This window comes from Parasteatoda tepidariorum, chromosome 8 (assembly GCF_982258835.1).
Source record: "Parasteatoda tepidariorum strain Cologne lab strain chromosome 8, Ptep-v5.0, whole genome shotgun sequence".
In the NCBI taxonomy this organism is placed as follows: Eukaryota; Metazoa; Arthropoda; class Arachnida; order Araneae; family Theridiidae; genus Parasteatoda; species Parasteatoda tepidariorum.
The window spans coordinates 55,366,270-55,386,574 of NC_141762.1; the positions used below are offsets into that span (position 1 = coordinate 55,366,270).

The window sequence follows — 20,305 nt, forward strand, 5'->3', positions numbered from 1 at the left end:
AAATCTTTTACAGTTTAAAAGTGAAAAGAAAAATAAAGTTGAGATTAAATTTATAAAGTAAGCATAACTCGAAGGAGGTTGAAGTAAGGGCATTAGAATTAATTAGGGCATTAGAATTAAGGCATTAAATATTATTTAGAAAGAATTTTTCTAAAAGTATTTCTTTTAAAGTTTTTATCAAACTTTTGTTTTTTATTTATCTATAGTTATTGAAAGTTAAGTTGATGATTTTTAAGTTGAAATGAATGCCGCCCTGCTTTGCATATTTCAAATATTATTTCTAAAGAAATGTATAACTTAACATTAAACACCCAGGACCTTACAATTGTAAATCAAACAATCACTACATTTATTTATTAAAAAACACTCTTATGACCTGATAATAAATTGATCTAAATCTTAAATGTGAGTTTTATAACATGTAATTTATTTAAACTCAGCACATACATCTAACCTCTGTTGTCGCCAATGTCTCAATTTTAAAATATAGTTTTTCTTTTATAAATTTTCTGATATTTTCATATGAAGGATAGTATTAAGTTCGAGAATTAAGAATTTGTGCCCAAAAAATTTGCTAAAAATTATAATTATTATTAATATATGACAACAGGAAGTTTTTAATTGAAGGTTGAAATTTTTTTTAATTATGTTATTTTTTAATTATATTTTTAATTACCAAACTCATATAACAGTATTTAGGAATCTATAAATTTATGTTACGTATGATAGTTGCATTATAACCTGTACGCAATGCGTGTAAATAAAGTATATTTTTAAAATTGTGCATTTTCTATTAATTGCATTTATTATTCTTATATTGAAAAGGTATCAAGTTATCTATGACCTCCATAATGAATGAAGTATTTACCGACTTTTATATATATTAAGGAATTGAATCAATTTTTCACGAAGTTTAAAATCTCATCTCAATCCAAAAAAAAGTTATTTCATAAAATTATGCAAAAAAGTAATTTAATATATATTTTTTTTATAATGAATGCTTCTAGTAATGAAACAAACGCTTTCAAACTTTATTTTAAAAATATTGATTATTCGTTTACAAGAAACTATTACTTTAAAGCGTGATAACATTTTTGAATACTCTATTTTTTTTCTAGTAAATAATATGTCTTTGTTAATTTCTAAAAAAATAATCTTTATAAAAAAGCTTACATTATTCTTTTATAGAGAATATTGATTTCATAGAAAATATCACTAAAATAAAACAGGTTATGTTTTCTTACAATAAAAGTTAAATAGAATTAATTCTTCAAAATAGCGTCTCAATAAAACATAGTATTAAAATGTTACGTTATTTTTTGTGATTGGTTCATTAATAAATTATTTTTATTTCTTCGCAAACACAATTCTTGTAAAAAAAATTAAAAAATTGAATCTGTTTTATCAAAAAACTAGATCGTTTTATAAAATATAAATTATAGCGCTTGATAAAATATGAATACAGTGTATTTGTAAAGTGATCCTGACAATAAAAAGGTGTTATATTCTTTTTTATTTTCTCTGCTAAAAGGAATTAATGAGTTATTTTTATTCATAATGGCTAGTCGAGGAGAAGAAGAAAATATCGAATTACACTGCTTAGGTTAATGTAATTTCGTTCTCCCACCACATTTACGCGTAAACCATCGCCAACTCCACCTGCAATCGCCACGTTTACAATCTACGGTATGTTTTGTCAATACGCGTGCGGTGTTGGTCCTCGTTAAACTGTTCTACCGTAAAGTGCTCGACTTCGCTTGCAGGTCGTCGGGCTACTGAAGCGGGGGTGCCATCTCCTCTGCAGAGGATCAAAATTGTGATGGCATGTCTTCGGATCATCCTCAGGGATGTTTCCCAGACCGTCGCCAATATCCCATTGTGTAGCTCTAGTGTGACGTAAATGAACTACAACAACAAGTAAACCTGACAAAACGATTAAGCAATTAATATAAAAACAATGATGTAATCTACTAATCAAATACCCCTATGTATTAAAAAGGCGGGCAGCCAAGCAACAGCCGAACTTCATTTGCATCAAATCATTCAAGCATGTCATAAGCGAGCTATAAGCACAAAGAGGCAAAGATAAGCACAAAGAAACAAAGAAATTTGAGCAACAATCCTGTCCACTTCCATGAGGGAAGGTATAAAAATACCAAATTAATTTAAAGGAAACCATGACACCGTCTGATGTCGGAAAATTTAATAATAATGTACCGAAACAACAAGGTAGATACGAGGGAACTAACAAAAATTTCGATCAACAAAGAAAAAATCGCACACATCAGGATAACTTCATGGATAGGTAAGATTTCATTTATTAATTATTTAGATGATAATTTTTATATCAAATAATTCTTCAGTATTTGCTGAAATATTCTCACATTTAAAATGCAGCTCTTATTGGTTTAGGGCAGTGTTTCCCAAAGTGTGGTACACGTACCCCCAGGGGTAAGGGGACAGTTTAGCTGGGGTCTACAATGTCTTGGAACAAACGAAAATTTCAAATTTTTTTATTTATAATCCAAGCTAGCCATGAAAATTAAGCAATATACACATCTTTTTGAATTATCAATGCTCTAAAATGATTCAATCACTTTAGCATTATTTCCTTATTTTTATACATAAGTTAGTGAGGAAATGAAAAATTTAATAAAATCTCAAAATAACAGTTAGGCCAAATTGTATTCTGAAATCAATATAGCAACTTATAATTATCCACTTTTTTAGTTACATTATATTTTTTTTACATTCAAATTTGTTACACATCAAAGCTTTAGTAAGTTAAGTATGAAAACATACTGCAAGTGTTGTTCTATGATGTCAGTTGTAAACAATTTTTATTAAAATATTTTCATTATGTTGTCATTGTGGGTTGTAAATATATTGTTGTTAGGGAATGATACAACACACTGGAGACTAAGTTTAAAATAGTGCTGTGGTAATATTTTTTATCAGAAATTAAATTTAAAACTGATTTTTTGAATTATGTATTTCAATACCTATTCTAAAATTAAAAATAATAATTAGTTAACTTATTTACTATTTTTTTAAAAACAATTTTCCCCTTTTTTAAGTCAACAGTGTGGACTAGTGAGGGAATGACAATGGTATATTGTAATAACTAAAAATTAATATATTTTATTTTTTGTTAATCTGCATTCTGAAAGACACTTTCCTTGAAAAAAAGATTTTCGAATGTCTTAAGAACAGCATAAAGTATACTAAAGTCTTCTCCAGGTATACTATTTATCCCTCCCCAGTGTACATAAAGTATACTGGGAAAGGATATTAAAATGACTGTTTTTGTGAGAATGACCCATATAATATTTACATATCAGGGGTCTGTTTAGTAGAAATTTGGGTCCATTAACGCAGTATTCCTCTACCTTTTTATCACCACGGACCTGTCAACGTTTGATAATTTTACAGCGTCTCTCTGGGGGGAGGGGGGGTTAATGTTTATATTTTAGATCATTTTGAATTATTAATTTTAATATAATTGTATTTAAACATGCCTTCAAAGTAAAATGCAGTTACACCAAAAAAATAAATATAAAGTGATTTAAAATTTTTACGTACTAGAACGTAAGCCCCTTCGGGGGCCCTTTTTTTTAAATAAATGAAATTTTAATGGAACACAGATATTTTTAATTTGGGGTATAAACCTAGGAATTTAAATTCAGTTTCAATGAAATGGGCGGCCCTTTGCCATTTGTTCCACAGTTGGGGAACACTGCGTTAACGGACCCTTCACAAAATATCTTTTCATAAAAATGGACCCTTCACAAAATAATTTATCTTTTAATCTGACCCTTCACTAATTTGTTTATGTTTATTATAGTTTTGTTAATCGAATAAATCATTCCAAGGAGGGGGGGGGGGAAGAAAGGCAAATGTAAATGATCTAAGTTTTGTCTTCGTCTCAGGCATTTCTTCCTTAATTCGTCCGAAATGAATATTCTGCGTTTAGCAGTATAGGCTAAATACCAAATATTTGTATCTTGCATCTCTAATTTAGTAGCAGCAATTGGTGTTTATTTTTGAAAATTTAATTTTTTGAAAATTATAATTTTAAAGTGTTGAGCATAATCTTGTATGTCTTTGCAATTTAAAAACTCCTTGAAAAAGTTTTTTGTAATAACAGGACCCTATTTGCACAAATTCACAAAAGCAGGACCCTGGTTGAAAGAACGTGACTTAACGTTTATTTTATATTCACAAATTACGAGTAATTTTAAAAGTATATTAGGAATTATAAATTTAGTAAAAATAGATTGTTACAGGCATAAAGATGAAGATGTTGAAGAAAATATTAATTTCTGAATTTATTCAGTGTAATAAATTATTTCAGTATGTTTGAATTTGATATACATTTATTATTGCATATTTTTTATTGAAGTATTACAATAAGCTATTGTTTTTCTCAGGAGACGAATGGAAAGAGAAGAAATTGGAAAATTAAGTTGGGGTACTTCTCCAGAAAGAATATCTGAGTAAGTTTATATTTATAGTGGTTCAGAAGCATTTAACATATCATTTTTACATGAATTTGATGTAAAAATGTTGTGATAAATACTTTACATATTTTATATTGTTGCTTTATGTTCTAGTGATTTTATTACAGAAAAAAAATGGGAGAGTGGTGAGATTTCAAAAAGTTAAGTGAGATTTCTAAAAATTAAAAAAACACGAATAGACTTGGAAAAATTATTTCTTTAATTATAATACATTTTTTTAACATCTTCTAATTACTAAACCATTGAATATTTTTGATGCATCATCATGTGGAAAATGTTCTATATCTGCTTTTCCATCAGCTATTCTCATTAGATTGCTCAAATGCTCACCAGTCAATCTGTTACAATATTTTGTTTTAATACAGATTTGGGTGCTAAATGACCTTGCAACAGATGCTGAACTATTCGGAATCACTAATTTAATTTGCAGCATTGTGCACACACTTTCCTCTCCTCTACTTCTGCCAGCATAGGCTTTTCAATTATCTCTGTTACGGAATAGAGAAGTTCGTTGAAGTTATTTCCATGTTCATACTTTTTATTAGGTCTTCTAGCATAGTTTTCACAGACTTCAACTTTAACAAATTGCTGTAAATTGTCGGTGAGGGAGTTTGGTAATTCATTAACAGCTAAATATAGAGCTATCTTTAAACAACTTATTATAAAGAACTAATTTTTTTCTCAACATTTGTCGTAGCTGTTTTGATGTGTTTTTTTTTTTTTTTTCAAAATGGCAGAATAAAAAATTTTATCCAAAATTCGAGATTCACGCATAGTTCGCAAACTTATCGCGTTGATCGTTTTTTAGTGCGAGAAAAGAAAAAATATGTGAGATTGTCACATTCTCGCCCTGCAGTTAAAACATTGGTTCTATAATGAATAATGCTACAGTTTATATCAATATTGTATGTTAGAAAGTTAGTTTTGGGCCACAAATTATTTTTGAAATAAATGAGTAAAAATATATCTATATTTTTTAATGTACGGTAATTTCCGTTAGATAAGCCGCAACCGATATGTATTTAAAAGTTTTTCTGTCACGATGTGCGGACTGTGTGCCAATGCAGTCTATATGATGAATTCATTTATCCCAAGCCATACAAGATTATTTTAAGATCACGGTGGATTTATTCAGCAACAGATATTTACCGAACATTTTCCGAAATTACAAGCCTATTTCGTAATGTTTGCTTTGAAAACGTTTTTCTTTCTTATTTTTTCTCTCATTAAAGCATAGTTTGAATAAAGAAGTTTTCAATTGACGAAAAACCGCGTGACGTCGTCTACAAATGGTGTTACAAATTCCGATTTGTAACTTAAGAATAATTAAACTTGCTTTATTTTTAACTCTCTTCTTCTCATCTATATTTTCTTTATAAATATTTTATTTTCAAACTGTCACAAAACTAGAAAATAAAACTTTTTGTTCTATGCATCGATCCGATTTCAGTAGACGCTTTTAGTTGTATTTCCTTTTTATTTATTTTTCAACGTTGATTAAGAATTTCTGCTCCTTTTGCAAACCAATACATTCAGCATATAAGATGTAGAAATTAAATAACAAAAAAGAAGAAAAAAACTATGCTTCTGCATTAAATAAATGCGTCTAAGAAAAGGAAATCACAGGAGTTTTAAATTGACGCCCAACTGCTGATTGACTGAAAAATTGCTCTCAAATTGCAACAGAAAAGAAAGATTAAATTCAAAAGAAAAAAGAAGATTAAATTTGGCAGGGTAAAAATCTAAAAATAGAAAGAAAAAAAATGATATTCTTCAAAACATATCCCACTACTGACTTTATAGAAAATACCAAAAATAAAATGGAACAAGACTTTGATCTATTAGTATATTTCAATTGGAGCATTTGCTTCTGTCTCAGAAACTAAATTCATTCCCCATTGAAATTCATTAATTATTTTTTCTTGAAAGTAAGTATTCTTTTTATTTTATATTTTGCATCTTTTAATCAATTTCAGTAAAAAAAAAAAAAAAAAGTTCGTAGCATTTACTTCAGCATTTTCTACATCATTTAAAGATCAAAAATAAACTTTTTCGATGCTTATTTTTCATTATCTATGAACTTATTTATCACTGATATATAGATTTCAAATAATTGAAGCTTACGATTTGGAGACAAAAGATTTGTCTTATTTCAAATGTTTCCTTTGTGAATTAAGTGCAATCTTAATTTCTTTCTTTTTTTAACGAGTTCTCTTACGAAGTAGAACGATTTTTTTTTCTACGTTTAACTATTTTGGTTAGAAAAGATTTTGACTTTTTAATGACAAACAATCAGAATTTATCATCTCACCTTTTTTATGAAGCTACAAGGAACCCAGCTAAAAGAACAGTTTCCTAATAAATCAAATTTTAGAAACAAAACAAAGAAAAAATTAAAATCATCTGTCTACAACTAGTGATCAAAAGAACAATTAGTTTAATTTTCCATATGTTCTGCTGTCATTCCCAACCCTTCCTCTCATTGTGTGCAGGTCATTGTGCTAAGGATAGCAGGGGGTTGGGGTCACTAAAGGTCAACTAAAATTTCTATTTAAACTGAATTGGTTTTAATTTTTTTTAATAGTAATATCTTAGATACAGTTTTGCTAAGAAATAAAATTTTTTTTACTTCATATTTAATTTTCATTTTAGTTCTGATGAATATGATAGTGATGATGAAGTAAAAAGGAAGAAAAATAAAAGTAAGTTATATAGTGAACAGTTTAAAAAAAGAATGTAATGTAACTTTTTAGTATTGTAAGAGTCTTCCTGATATTTCATATATAATGTTCTGATTTTTAGCTTTTTGTCCTGATATTTCCAATTTTGATGTTTGTTTACAACATCTCACTCTTTACATACAAATGCCTATTTTATAATAATTTTCTAAATCAAAAGATTCTATATAACATCTTTTTATTTAAATTATAATAGCTAATTTCAAACTTAAAAACAACTGAAACATATAGACTAGGACATCTTGACTTATCCTCAGAATTCATTGTTTCCAACTATTTAAGAATTTAATCATTTCATGAAAAAGAAATTCAATTAAGAATATAATATTTAAAAATTTTTTATGGTGATGAATTCAGTGGCCATATGTCTTATTTATTATTTTCCATAAATGCAGTAACAAATCTTGTAAGGTGGAGTTTTGTAGCTTCACAGTTATTGATTTTTCTTTTCCATCTGATTTTCAAAATGATTGATTCTAAAAAATTCTACACTAACCATTTCACGGAGTTTTTAAATGGTGAATGGAGAGACCCCCTACTAAATTACTTTTGTACGAAAATATTAAGCAGTATATTCACTTAGTTTTTAGTTCAAGATTATTGAGCCCTGTTCAGTGATGAGATTTTTTAGCGGGATTCAGTCCTATTATCAAAAAACCCCGATTCCTGAAAAGTTTTTTTTTTTAAATAAATATTCAGCTTTTTCTGAAAATTTAGTCATTGAATTAAATTAATTACTATATTTATTTCTGATTTGATATATAGATATAATATATCGGAAGATATATAAAAAATTCAAACTACATAGCTCCCAAACCTTCGGCATATCTACTTATTTTAGCTTTTACGAGCATTAAATAAGACTTTCCTTATTTTGACCAATCCGTAGATAGCTTGTATTTTCGTAATCTAGAGGTCGCTGCATTTTAATATCAAACATCGAATATCACATTTACCTGGTTTAAAAGTTGCGTGATGCGATTCTTATTCACGCAATTTCAATATTGTTCATTGCAATTCTATACTATAAATTCTGTACTGATACGCTATACTGATAAATTCTATACTATACGCAATTCTATACAAATTTTTTAGCGGGATTCAGTCCTATTATCAAAAAACCCCGATTCCTGAAAAGTTTTTTTTTTTCTAAAATAAATATTCAGCTTTTTCTGAAAATTTAGTCATTGAAATAAATTAATTACTATATTTATTTCTGATGTGATATATAGTTATAATATATTGGAAGATATATAAAAAATTCAAACTACATAGCTCCCAAACCTTCGGCATATCTACTTATTTTAGCTTTTACGAGCATTAAATAAGACTTTCCTTATTTTGACCAGTCCGTAGATAGCTTGTATTTTCGTAATCTAGAGGTCGCTGCATTTTAATATCAAACATCGAATATCATATTTACCTGGTTTAAAAGTTGCACGATGCGATTCGTATTCACACAATTTCAATATTGTTCATTGCAATTCTTTTTTACAAAATTTAAAAATCCAATATCACGATTTGTATTGAGGCGTTTTTAAAATTCTTTGTAATGATTCGTATTCACACGAGTTTATCCAATATCATGATTCGTTTTTGCGGTTGTAGTATCCAACATCTATTTTCGTATTTACATGTGATTTAAAAATTAGGGTTTTTGATTCATATTCACACCAATGAGAAATTGTGCACCGTTATTCGTATTTATGCATTCTGAAAGTTACGCTTCATGATTTGTATTTTTACATTTTTGAAATCCAATATCGATTTTTCATTTATGTGGTTTCAATATCGTGATTTATATTCAAATGGTTTTAAAATCCAAAATCGCTAAAGCAGCCTGGTATGGGATATTGTTCCAAAAAAAAATGTCTTTTTTTTTCAAGACAGCAAAATTATTCCCGTTAATCTTATTTGCTTAATCGGAAGTACAATTATAAGAGAATTTTACAAATATGTGACTGCACAATCTTTGTTTATTTCATAAATATTACTTTGAGTAAAGTTTATGTTTATAGTTTAGGTAAGAAAAAAAGTGTCAACGAGAAAAAGAAAAGGAGATTCGGCTATCTGCTGAAGAGTATAAGAAAAAAAAGCATAAGAAAAAAAAATGTCAACGAAAAAAAGAAAAGGAGATTCGGCTATCTGCTGAAGAGTAAGTACTATGCTATATTTAAGACATTACGAATTGCTTTTTGAGACTGTTAACAAATTTCTGTCTAATTCTGTGCATAAAATATTTTAACTTTTATTTGACTAACAAAAATTTAAAGAGTTTTAATTCAAATCTTAATTTTTATTAATCTGAAGAAGAATGAGTTGCAAAAATGAATTTATATAAATTTTTCTTTAGTTAGCAAAAATGGTCAGGTACAGATGTATTCAACCAATTTTACTAAATAATTATAAGAGCCATGATTCGTCAGGGGATAGCGTGTTCACCTTCCAATGAGGTGAAGCAGTCTAATCCAAGCCATATCTGGTCGATACCCCATGGTAGAATCGTGGCAACATTGTCGTCGAACATTACATAGTTCCTTCAGAAAGTCTTTATTTGGGAAGGAAGTTTGGGTTTTTTTATCTGCAGAATTTTTTGAATTTTTTTTTCTGCACAACTTTTTTCCGCTTTAACATTATAAAAAGTAATTTCCAAAATGCAGAAATTTAGAAAAGGTTGACTATACAAGTATTTTTAGAGCAGGAGAATATTGCTTATAATATTAGAATAAGTATCCTTTTATGTTTAGATTTTAAAAAAATGTTACATTTATAATTAAAACATATATACTGTTCTATACATAAAAGCTTTTTTTTGTAAACACTTCTTTCTTTGCGCTTCTGTTACTTTAAACTAGTAACATATATATTTTCTACAATTAAAAATGTCCCTCAGAAAGGTATTAGTATTAGAGAATTGTCGCCGAAAGCTTGAAAAAATTCTGCTTTACGGGGTACGAATTCTGCATCCAGCTTTAACCGAAAACAGTGCTGATATAAGATATCGTTATTGGTAGACGGATCATGGGTAAGAGTCCCCTTGCCATCAGGATAGCCCTAAGAGATTTTCCTCTCCATGTAATACAAGTGCAGGTTCATTCCATCAATAAATCCTCCTCAATGGCAAATTTCTCCCAATACTTTATCCAGGAGTTCCTTTATCTTCTGGATTAGGTTCAAAATAAATTACAAGGCTACGGAGTTGAACATTTGTAGTCGTAAACCTGAAAAATTTGGTTGTCTGTTTAATGACGGTTATAAAATAAAATAGTTACAAGAAAAATTTTTTTTAATAGTAATTTTAAGTTCCAATAGTTTCTGGGAAAAAATTGATTAGTTGTGTAGAATTTCTTATAAAGATTATATAAATTTTCATGCTTTCAATTTATCATTACTTGCATCAAAATTGATATTGATACTTGCAACCTTCTAGATTTTAGCAGGAGATTTTTCCCAAACATTTAAAATGGTAGAAAAATTATTTCATCATTTGATTTGATTTATCCACTTATTTTCATATAAAATCTAATCTAGCCTCCATGTATGAAGTACCAGCTAATTCTAAGAACTTTGCTGATTTAATTAATTGCAGGGATAAGATTTTTCCGCTTTTTTCTCTCGAATTTCAGCCTTTTTATCAAAAACTCCAATTCTCTTACAGCTTAGTTTTTTTTTTTTTTTTTTTTTTAAATCCGTTTTTTCTGGAAATTCAGTTGTTCAGATAAAATAATTTTATCTATTTCCGATTTTCAAAGGTGAGCAGTAAATTCAAACTACTTTGTAACTGCTTACCCTTCCTCATTTTTTACTTATTTTAGCTATTTTCTCCGTAAATAGCTAAAAATAAGATTTTCCGTATTTTTACCCGCCCGCCAGATAGTTCGTATTTTTGTACTTCAGAAGTTGCTGCTTCCCGTTAGCTATCCCGAAAGCAAACGAAATAATAATAATAAAAAAAGAGGTGAATTTGTGGAGAAAATATTTATTTGCTCATTCAATTAATCTTGTAAATTTTTATTTATTATTGCTACAAAAAAACAATACAAACAAGCCTTTCAGAAATCCCAAGTCCAGAATCTGCTAATGTCTCGATTCTTATTCACCCGATTTTAATATCAAACATCGATTTTCGTATTTATCTGATTTGTCAGTTGCACATTGCGATTCTTATTCACCCGGTTTAACTATCGTACATTGGTATTCTTATTTACAAGATTTACACATGCAATTGTATTTGCACATTTTTAAAATCTCGATTTTATTATCAAACATTGATTTCGTATTTACCTGATATAAAAGTTGTGTGTTGCGATTCTTATTTACAAGATTTAAAAATCCCATCTCGCTGTTTGTATTTACTCATTTTTAAAACCGCGGTTGTAATATTAAACATTGATTTTCGTATTTATACGTGATTTATAAAATTAGACATTGAGATTCGTATTCATGCGATTTAAAAAATGTGCTGTATGATTTATATTTTCGCATTTTTAAAATTATATATAGAGTTTCATATTTACATGATTAAAAAACCACATCGGGATTCATATTCTCTTAATTTGAAATCAAATATTGCAATACTTAATCACACAATTTTAATATTGTGCATATAATTCATATTTTCACAATTTTAATATGTATGTACAGGGTTCCCATGGTCCTTAAAAACTGCTATTTATTTGGAAAATAAGGGCCCTTAAAAGTACTTAATTTTGATACAAGGTTTTTAAAAGTCCTTAATCTTTTAGCATCACTATAGTTGATTGGAACAATTTTTCAGTTCAATTTTTTAAAACAAAATGTAGTGCTTTTATCACTTAAAATTAGACCATGCCTTGAGGATAAAGCATTTTAGAGAGACAAGAATTAATGTTGTGGGGCTAAAGGTAAGGGGAAGAAAGCATGTCTAGTCATTAATATATTGATTCTTTCATTAATATATTCTGTCTTTTGCCTTGAATGATACTCTATAAGGAGAATGAAGCATTCTAAAAGAAAAGAATAGTGTGGACAAGGGGGATACTGCACATGGAAGAGATAGTGCTTTTTTGGGGAGGGGGGGCAGTTTTAAGGTACCTAACTATAAGACACACACTAACCTTCAAAATTGACAGAATTCAAGAAATTCAGTTCTACTTGTAACACATCTGCTTAAATTCATGATTATACTAAAAATTAAACAGATCTGTAAGAAGCAGGGTTTTAAAAATCCCAGCCCACATAGGTTTTTCATCGAAAACCTGGGGTTTATTGAGTTTTTGATGAAAACCTAAAGTTTTTTTTTCTTTTCGAAAATGCTTCAAAATATTTTTCTATAAGTACTAAATAAAAAAGCATGATTTGCATCAAACACGAAAGTTCAATATTTGGTAACTATTAATAATTTGTTTTGTTGCAATGTAAAATTTTTTTGAACGTTTTAGATTTTTACGCTATTATTTTTATTTCTTAAGGATAAGCAGATTCTTATTACATAACATATAAATCTACTCAACTAAAAGATCCGTAAATTTTAATAATAATTTTATTCAATTAACATTGCAACTTAATATACTGTTTTTAAAATTTGTTCAATTTTTGGTTGTTTTCAAATTAGTTAATGTTTTTCGCCAGAATGGTTAGTAACATTATGTAAAGTTAATTCCTAATAACAGGTTTGGCTGGAAATAATTATGTTAAAGTTCATCATTAAAGTAAATATAACATATTTTCTGGTCTAGTAGCGAGATGATATAAAAACTTATAATAAATTTTTCAATGTTTTTGCCAAATTTCGTTATTTACTCTTTTTTTTTTAATGTGCATGAAAAAATTGCAAATCTAATTCAATTTCAATGAAATCATTAAAAATGAAATACAGGTTAGTTTCATACATTAATTTTTACAATCCGAATAGCGTTTACTTTTAACAGTCTGAAAATGTCTTATAAAAAACCAACCTGGATTTACAAAAATTGCCTGGTACTTCTTTGGCGAGCCCTGTTAATTAATACAATTAATTATATCAGTGCTTACATTATATTAAAATTGCTTATTATTATTTTTTTATTAATTGTTTTAAGTCCTTAATTTTTTAAAAAAAGTGCTGAATGTTTTCAAAAAAATGTTCTTAAAAGTGCTTAATTTTTACTTTGTTCAAAGAGTAGGAACCCTGATATATATTCATTGTTAGATTTCCTCTTTTTTACTTTCTGATGGCTCTAATCCCTGTAATTGTTATATTGAAAATGATATTAAGTGAAGACAATATTAACATTAGGATTCTAAGTAGATTCTACTAAGCCATAAAATACTATTATTGTTTAAGTTCTTTGCATTTATATAATGAAAGAAAATACGTACATAGTACATTACATTAATAGTAGGTAGATTAATAGTTAGTGATTTCAGCAATCTACCTATATTTTATATGATTAAAAAAAGAAGACAAGTATTTTAATGATTTGTAACATATTTTTCTTTAAAAAAGATAATAGTACATTTTTCAAAGTACAACAAGAAGTACATTTTTTTAAAAAAGGGTAAGGCTGTAATCATATAAATTTTTATAATCAAAATTTATGCATGATAAAAATTTTAATTTTTTTTCAGTTTATTCCTTTTCCCCCCTTGTTTAAAGAAACTACAGGCACAAAATATATTCATATTCAAGAATATGTACTGTATTATATAATTCCATGCATTCCTCACAGCTAATTGAAAATGACTATTTGGTGGTTTGAACTAAACTGTCAATTCTTCTGGTATAACAACAATATATTTCACAGTCCTCATCTTTTACTTCATTTTTGAGATCAGCTCTAACTGAGTCTGGGTTATTAAATGCTGCAGTACAAAAACATTTTACATTTCAGCTTTTATACAAGATTTAAATAAGTAAATTTTTGACCAAATATATATCTAACTAATAGTGGCACTCATGCGAGCTGGACAAACAGGCACAGGATTTTACAAAGAGCAGATTAATTTTTATTTACTTATCATAATGAGATAATGAATATCCAAATGACACAAAATCGTTTAAGGGAATAGGGGAAATCTTAGTTATGATAATCGGTCTATTGAATAGGTCATGGAAAAATATATTTCTCACAAGTTAGAAAAGGGAAAAAAGTTAAAATATTAATTAAAGCACAAAATGAATTTTTTTTTACATATTTCTCTATTTAATATGTGTTGCATCATAAATATCTGAATTTGACGCTGAAACACATTATGTATTTTTACAGTTATGGCGAAGCTTTATTACCTGGTGAAGGTGCAGCTATGGCTGCTTATGTTGCTGAAGGAAAAAGAATTCCCCGAAGAGGAGAAATCGGTTTGACAGGTGATCAGATAAAAAAATTTGAAGCTGTTGGTTATGTTATGAGCGGAAGCAGGTAAGTTTCCCTGCAAATTATTATTATTAATGATGCTTCTTATAAAATGATGCTTCTTATAAAAGTGTATTCATACATTAATTAATGTTAGTAATATGTAAAATTATGCTGATATCATTTAGTCAGATATCTCGCTTTTTTCTTAAGTTTAAAAAAAATTTACTACATAAATCAATACTTAAGACTACCGATCAATAATATTAAAAAAAAATTTGTTCTGTAAAATTATGTTAAATCGGTATTTTATTCTCACATTATGAAAGCCTACTATTCGATAGTAACCAGTTATAAATTTAATCTATCATTCATCTATTCTAGAATATGCTTAATTATCTAATTGGTTTTTCGTTTTTTTATTGAAAACCTATAAAATCAACTGTGTAATGTTTGGCATTGAAGTTCAGATTTGCTTTTTTTAAAAGTAAAATGAGACGAAATTTGATTTAGTAAGATCAGGAAAATGGTATTTTATTCAGCTAGGGTGGTTTTTGTCATTGGTGGTTTTGACATTTTAATTGCTAGGAAATGTTCCCACTTCTTTTTGTACAATTTTGGCCCAAGCTAATTCTCCTTGCCCTCCAATCAGAAAATTCTAGTATGATGATTAATTTTTCTCCTGTCTTATTCCAGATAGGCGGGTGTTTGAGTGAAAAAAATTTCAGTATCTTTTTTACTTACAGGACCGTTTGTAGGTTGAAAATGGAATAAGGTTATTTATAAGCGCAACCATATGGGAGAATAAATATATTAACTTTCTGCCTGCAGAACCACCACCGGGTTGTATAATGTACATTAAAGCAGTTAATGATAATTAAACCAACTCACCTATGCTTTGTTATTTTATGTGTACTGTAGGATCTTAGTTTAATACATTTTCATCAATAAACTCAGAAAATTAAGTGCTTTTTTTTTAAATAATAGTTCTATTATTTATTTAATATGATCATTTAATAATATGTTTTAGTCAAATAAGTCTAATAATTTTAAAATTCACTTGCTTTATTACTCTTAATGAATGGTAGTATTCCTTTTTTCTATTTTTGGTACAGAGCGTTTAATTACAAATCGTTACTGGATTTTATTGATTTATAAAATCCTTTGTAAGATCTTTTTTTATTCCCTTTACATTATATTAGATTTTTCTTGCAAAAATCATCCACTTCTCTTTATCAGCATTAAAAGCCTTGATGGCCAAACTAAACTACTACTAATAATAATGAAAAAAAGTTGGAGCAACAAAATTATGATTTTTAGATTTTTTAGCGAAATCAAAGCAAGTGACTTCTTCAACTAACAAAATGCTTGTTATTTGTAGAAAATGATCAATTCTATTTAGCCATGCAAAGCAAAAAGTGTTTTTTTTTCTTTTTTCTTTTCTTCTTCTTTCTCCTGAGCACCGCCTCAGGGAAGATGTTGAGAAAAATAAGACAGCCTTTTATTGAAATTAAGAAAAGAGTTAAAATAAGACAACCTTTTATTGAAATTAAAAAGAACTGTAATCATGTTTAAAATAACTTTGGAATAAATATTGATTAACGGAAGTTAGGATGAAAAAGACTCAATTAAAACTTAATATAATTTTCATAGTTTACCTTTCACATGCTTTTTATTGAGATTAAGGAAAAAATTATATTCATGTTTAAAATAACTTTGGAAAAATTATTCATTAACAGAAGTTACAATGAAAAAGACTAAAATGATCAAGATTCTACTACATGAAGAAATCTTTATCTTATTTCAAATTATCAATAATATAATTCAAATTAATTTTATGAAGAATCAAATCTGAGTGAAATCTCAGATAACTATTAAGGTTAACTTTAATTTATTATGCTTCTCTTTTGTACTGAGATGTTATTTATTCTATTTACATAATATTGAAAAAAATGACACAAATACTCCTTTTTAAGTATTTCCTTCTGCAAATATACAGTTAAATATTCTCCAGAGTGTAAAATAACCTAAAATAGATTTTATCATTTACCTTAAATGACTTTTGCATGCATGCTATCTTTAGTAAATTCAATTGTTAATTTGGAATATAACGGTCGCAACATAACGCAAATTATGATGTGAACTAGTTTTTTTAAGCTATTTATTTGTGCTGGATTTTTGTCTACAATATTTTAAAATTTTACAATATTTAAATTAAGTTTTATTTTTACCTAGACATCGACGTATGGAAGCTGTGCGATTGAGAAAAGAAAACCAAATTTACAGTGCTGATGAAAAACGTGCACTTGCCAAGTTCAATAGAGAGGAGAGACAAAAGAGGGAGTCTAAAATTATTTCTCATTTCAAAGAAATGATTAAAGTTGCCAATGATAAAAGTTAAAAATATGTTTCTGATTAATTGTATTCTGTTCTTTTAAATATGAAAGCATGTAAATAAAACAAAATCTATATAAACCTTTACTATTTCATGTGTTCTTAATTATTAATAGTTTTGTCAAATTAAAATTTTTTTTTCCCTGTAGGTAACAGGTTTGGAAGTTTAAATTCAGGCAAATTTAAATTTCCCCAATTATCTTAATTTTGTACTGTTTGAAAGAGAGCCAAAACAAATTTATTAACTCTGAAAATATTTTGTGTTGACATGCATTTAAAAATCTTTGTCTGGCTGGGTATTCAGAAAGATTATATTGTACCAATCTGAAAATGTTAATATTGATCTCGATTGGCTGTTCTATGTCTATTCAGTCATCAAAAGAATTTACACAGAATGTGTCTGAGCTGCATTTAAATATGTCTGCAAAATCGAGAACCGAGAAGTTCAGTATAACAGTTGAAGATGTCCAAGATGAAAACTCAAAAAAGTTTCTTTTCCAAAAAAATTTAGACAACAGCCACTTTGCCAATGAACGGCGAATACAATTTTCTTCATTTTGTAGTGAATCATATTTATATTATTTAAATATATTTTTTTTACAAGTCAATAATTACATTTTAAAATAGTATGGCATTGGCTTTCATTTCTTCAAAATTATCTGAATTTCTTCTCTTTTTATGCAAGATAGTTCCTCTGTTCAACCTCTATTTTATCAGGGTGGCCACCCACCTTGAAAAACTGGAATTATCAGGGAATTTTTTTATACTGGAAAAAACTGGGAAAAATCAGGGAATTTCAAAGAAAAGCTGGAATTTTTTTCTTAATTTAAAATATTTTACCATCTGTTATATCCACTTCTATTTAGATGTAAATTTATCATAAAAAAGCTAAAATATCATCAATTCAGCAATACTTTTTTTGCTTTAAAATTCTCTTCATTATTATTCTGCTAAACTAGTATGTCATTTCAAACTCTTTTATGTTAGAAAATGAATCAGGGTTCCCACAGGTCAGGGAACAGTTGCAATTTTCTTGCAAAAACCTGGAAAATTCCTTCACTATTCCTGGAAAAGAACCAGTCTTAAAATTGTCAGTAACAATACTCAGTTATTGAGATTCGAGTTAAATAATTCTAACATCTATTACAATTATTTATTGTAAAAATTTTACATTTTAGTCAAACTGAAATGCTTCCTTTCTTATATAATTTATATAATGATATTTATTTTACACAAAAAATCTAATACTTGGCATAAAAGAATCCACATTTTCTGATGAAAAATTTTGTAGTATAGATAAAATTTGGTATGGATTTTCATTGAAATTTACCTGGAAAAGTCAGGGAATTTTTTTTCTGAAATTGAGTGGGAACCCTGATAAATGGAGATTATGGGACTATGTAGTTTAAGAAAGGCAAAAATGTGGAGGAAAGGATTGGGATATTTGCTTCTGTTTATAAAAGCGTTTTTTTTTTTTTTTTTCCTTTCAGTCTGTGGGCTGAATTTATTAATTGTTAAAGTTTGTTCTGATGCTTTGGGGGTATTTTTTCTTTCTTTCTTTTTACAAATGTTTTAGTATTTTTAATTTTATTAAATTCTGCAAAAGGTAAATTTAATTAGAGATTTTATCTTGCACTCTTTTTCTGAAAGCTTTTGGCCAATGAATTATTTTTCTCAGCAAAGCCAACCAATCGCTTATAGAAAAATTGTTGCATTGATGCTGATTTTCTGGATTTCATGATAACTTCTATTTTGATATTTTTGAAATTGTTTCACCTTTTTACCCTACAAAGCTGACAAAAACCAAGGAAGGTATGGAAAACATGTTAAATGATGTATCAACTTAGAAGGAAATTTTTTTTTTCATATTTGTTTCTTAGAAAGAAGGAAAACAAAACTTTTTTTTTTGTTCTGCACTGTCAGGGACAGGTTTCAAGTTGGGCAACCAGATGACAAAAATTTTAAACTTAATAATAAGTAAACTAGATATCATTTCCAAGGTAAAAAGTTGAAGATTTAGAAATAATGATTTTTAACTTATAAATATCAGTTTTCAACAAGTCATAGGCTGTTAAATGAAGGGCAACTCATTTGAAATTTTCAACTTTGGTAAAGGGATCTGTAACTAAGTACAGGTTTTTTTTAAAAAAAAAAAGAATTCACACTAATAATAGAAAATGAAAAAAAATAATAATTAAAGTTGACTATAACAAAACAGGTTGTCTTGCTTAAATATGTAGAAACATTTCTCATTTTGATTTACAAAAAAAATTATCAAGATACACTTTTGATTTTGATGTTTTATGTGCAACACCAAAATACATAATTAATTGTCCTGTAGCACTAGGATTTAATGTAATCAAATTATTTTTTCTGTTTAAAGCAAGATTTTGATAATAATAAATATTTTTTATTTTAAATCAATAATTACTTATTTTTACACACCTCTCAGTCAGACACCACTGCTTTTATCTCTTATTTCATCTTTTCTTTATGATATGAAGTAAAATATGAAGGGGGTCGCATTCCCCCTAAAATTCATAAAATTCCTAAAAGTATGTGCAAATCCTAAAATTCCTAAAGATCTGATAAAATTTTGTTGGTGTTCCTAAAAAATTAGTTATAGGCTAAATATAAATAAAAAAGCAATAATCTAAAATATAAGAATTTAACTACATTAATTAAAACTTTTAATTTTGCCACATGGGAATTCTGATCCTGAGAGAGGTTTTTCGATAAATAAAGCAATGCTTAATGTGAGTCACCATGAGTATACTATTATGTCGCTTAGACTAATCAAAGATACCATTCGAAATTATGGAGGAGTGTTGAAGATCACCACAACACTATTGAGGGCAGTAAAAGAATCTCACAAATCATATCAAGAATATTTTAGAAAAATGATCATGATTAATTTGTTTTTCTCTAACTTCTAATATAAATTGCTGATTTGAAATCTAATAATATCACACAATAGTTTTTCTTAATAAAGTAAGGTAATAATAAAGTTTTGATTAAGAAGGTAAAAATTAAATAAAAATCCAAGTTGGTGTTAATTTATTTTTTCTCTTGATTTATTCTCACTTTTGCCTGTTCCTGAATTATGCACTTAATTCCTGATAGGTAATATGTAAAGTTGAAATTTCATTTTTACACTTTAGAGATTTCATTCTTGACTTAATAAATTTCAGAGCTTTATTTTATGGCTTGCAATTATTTATGATATGTGTGGATGAATTGTAATAATCTTCTGTTATGTAATAAACTACCGTGTGATCTGTTTTTATCCTAGCAAAATCATATATTACCCCTAAAATTTTTTGAAAAAAGTTCCTAAAATTTT

At 27.6% G+C, this 20,305-nt stretch overlaps 1 protein-coding gene across 1 annotated transcript; it reads left to right on the forward strand.

The window, feature by feature from the left end:
- The first annotated feature begins 2,059 nt into the window (after positions 1 to 2,059).
- Positions 2,060 to 17,043, forward strand: LOC107436553 (uncharacterized). The gene is made up of 6 exons (XM_087150364.1): positions 2,060 to 2,305; positions 4,431 to 4,496; positions 7,173 to 7,227; positions 9,349 to 9,413; positions 14,485 to 14,634; positions 16,804 to 17,043. Exons 1-6 carry the CDS (start codon positions 2,178 to 2,180, stop codon positions 16,967 to 16,969), a joined length of 630 nt encoding a protein of 209 aa, XP_087006490.1. The 5' UTR covers positions 2,060 to 2,177; the 3' UTR covers positions 16,970 to 17,043.
- The last annotated feature ends 3,262 nt before the right edge of the window (positions 17,044 to 20,305 follow it).

What these genes read in the sequence shown, in the direction of transcription:
- LOC107436553 (XM_087150364.1), top strand. Translation starts at nt 2,178, where the DNA reads ATGACACCGTCTGATGTCGGAAAATTTAATAATAATGTACCGAAACAA. An exon ending in TCTCCAGAAAGAATATCTGA is followed by an intron (nt 4,497 to 7,172) that starts GTAAGTTTATAT and finishes TTTTCATTTTAG; the next exon opens with TTCTGATGAATATGATAGTG. An exon ending in TATGTTATGAGCGGAAGCAG is followed by an intron (nt 14,635 to 16,803) that starts GTAAGTTTCCCT and finishes ATTTTTACCTAG; the next exon opens with ACATCGACGTATGGAAGCTG.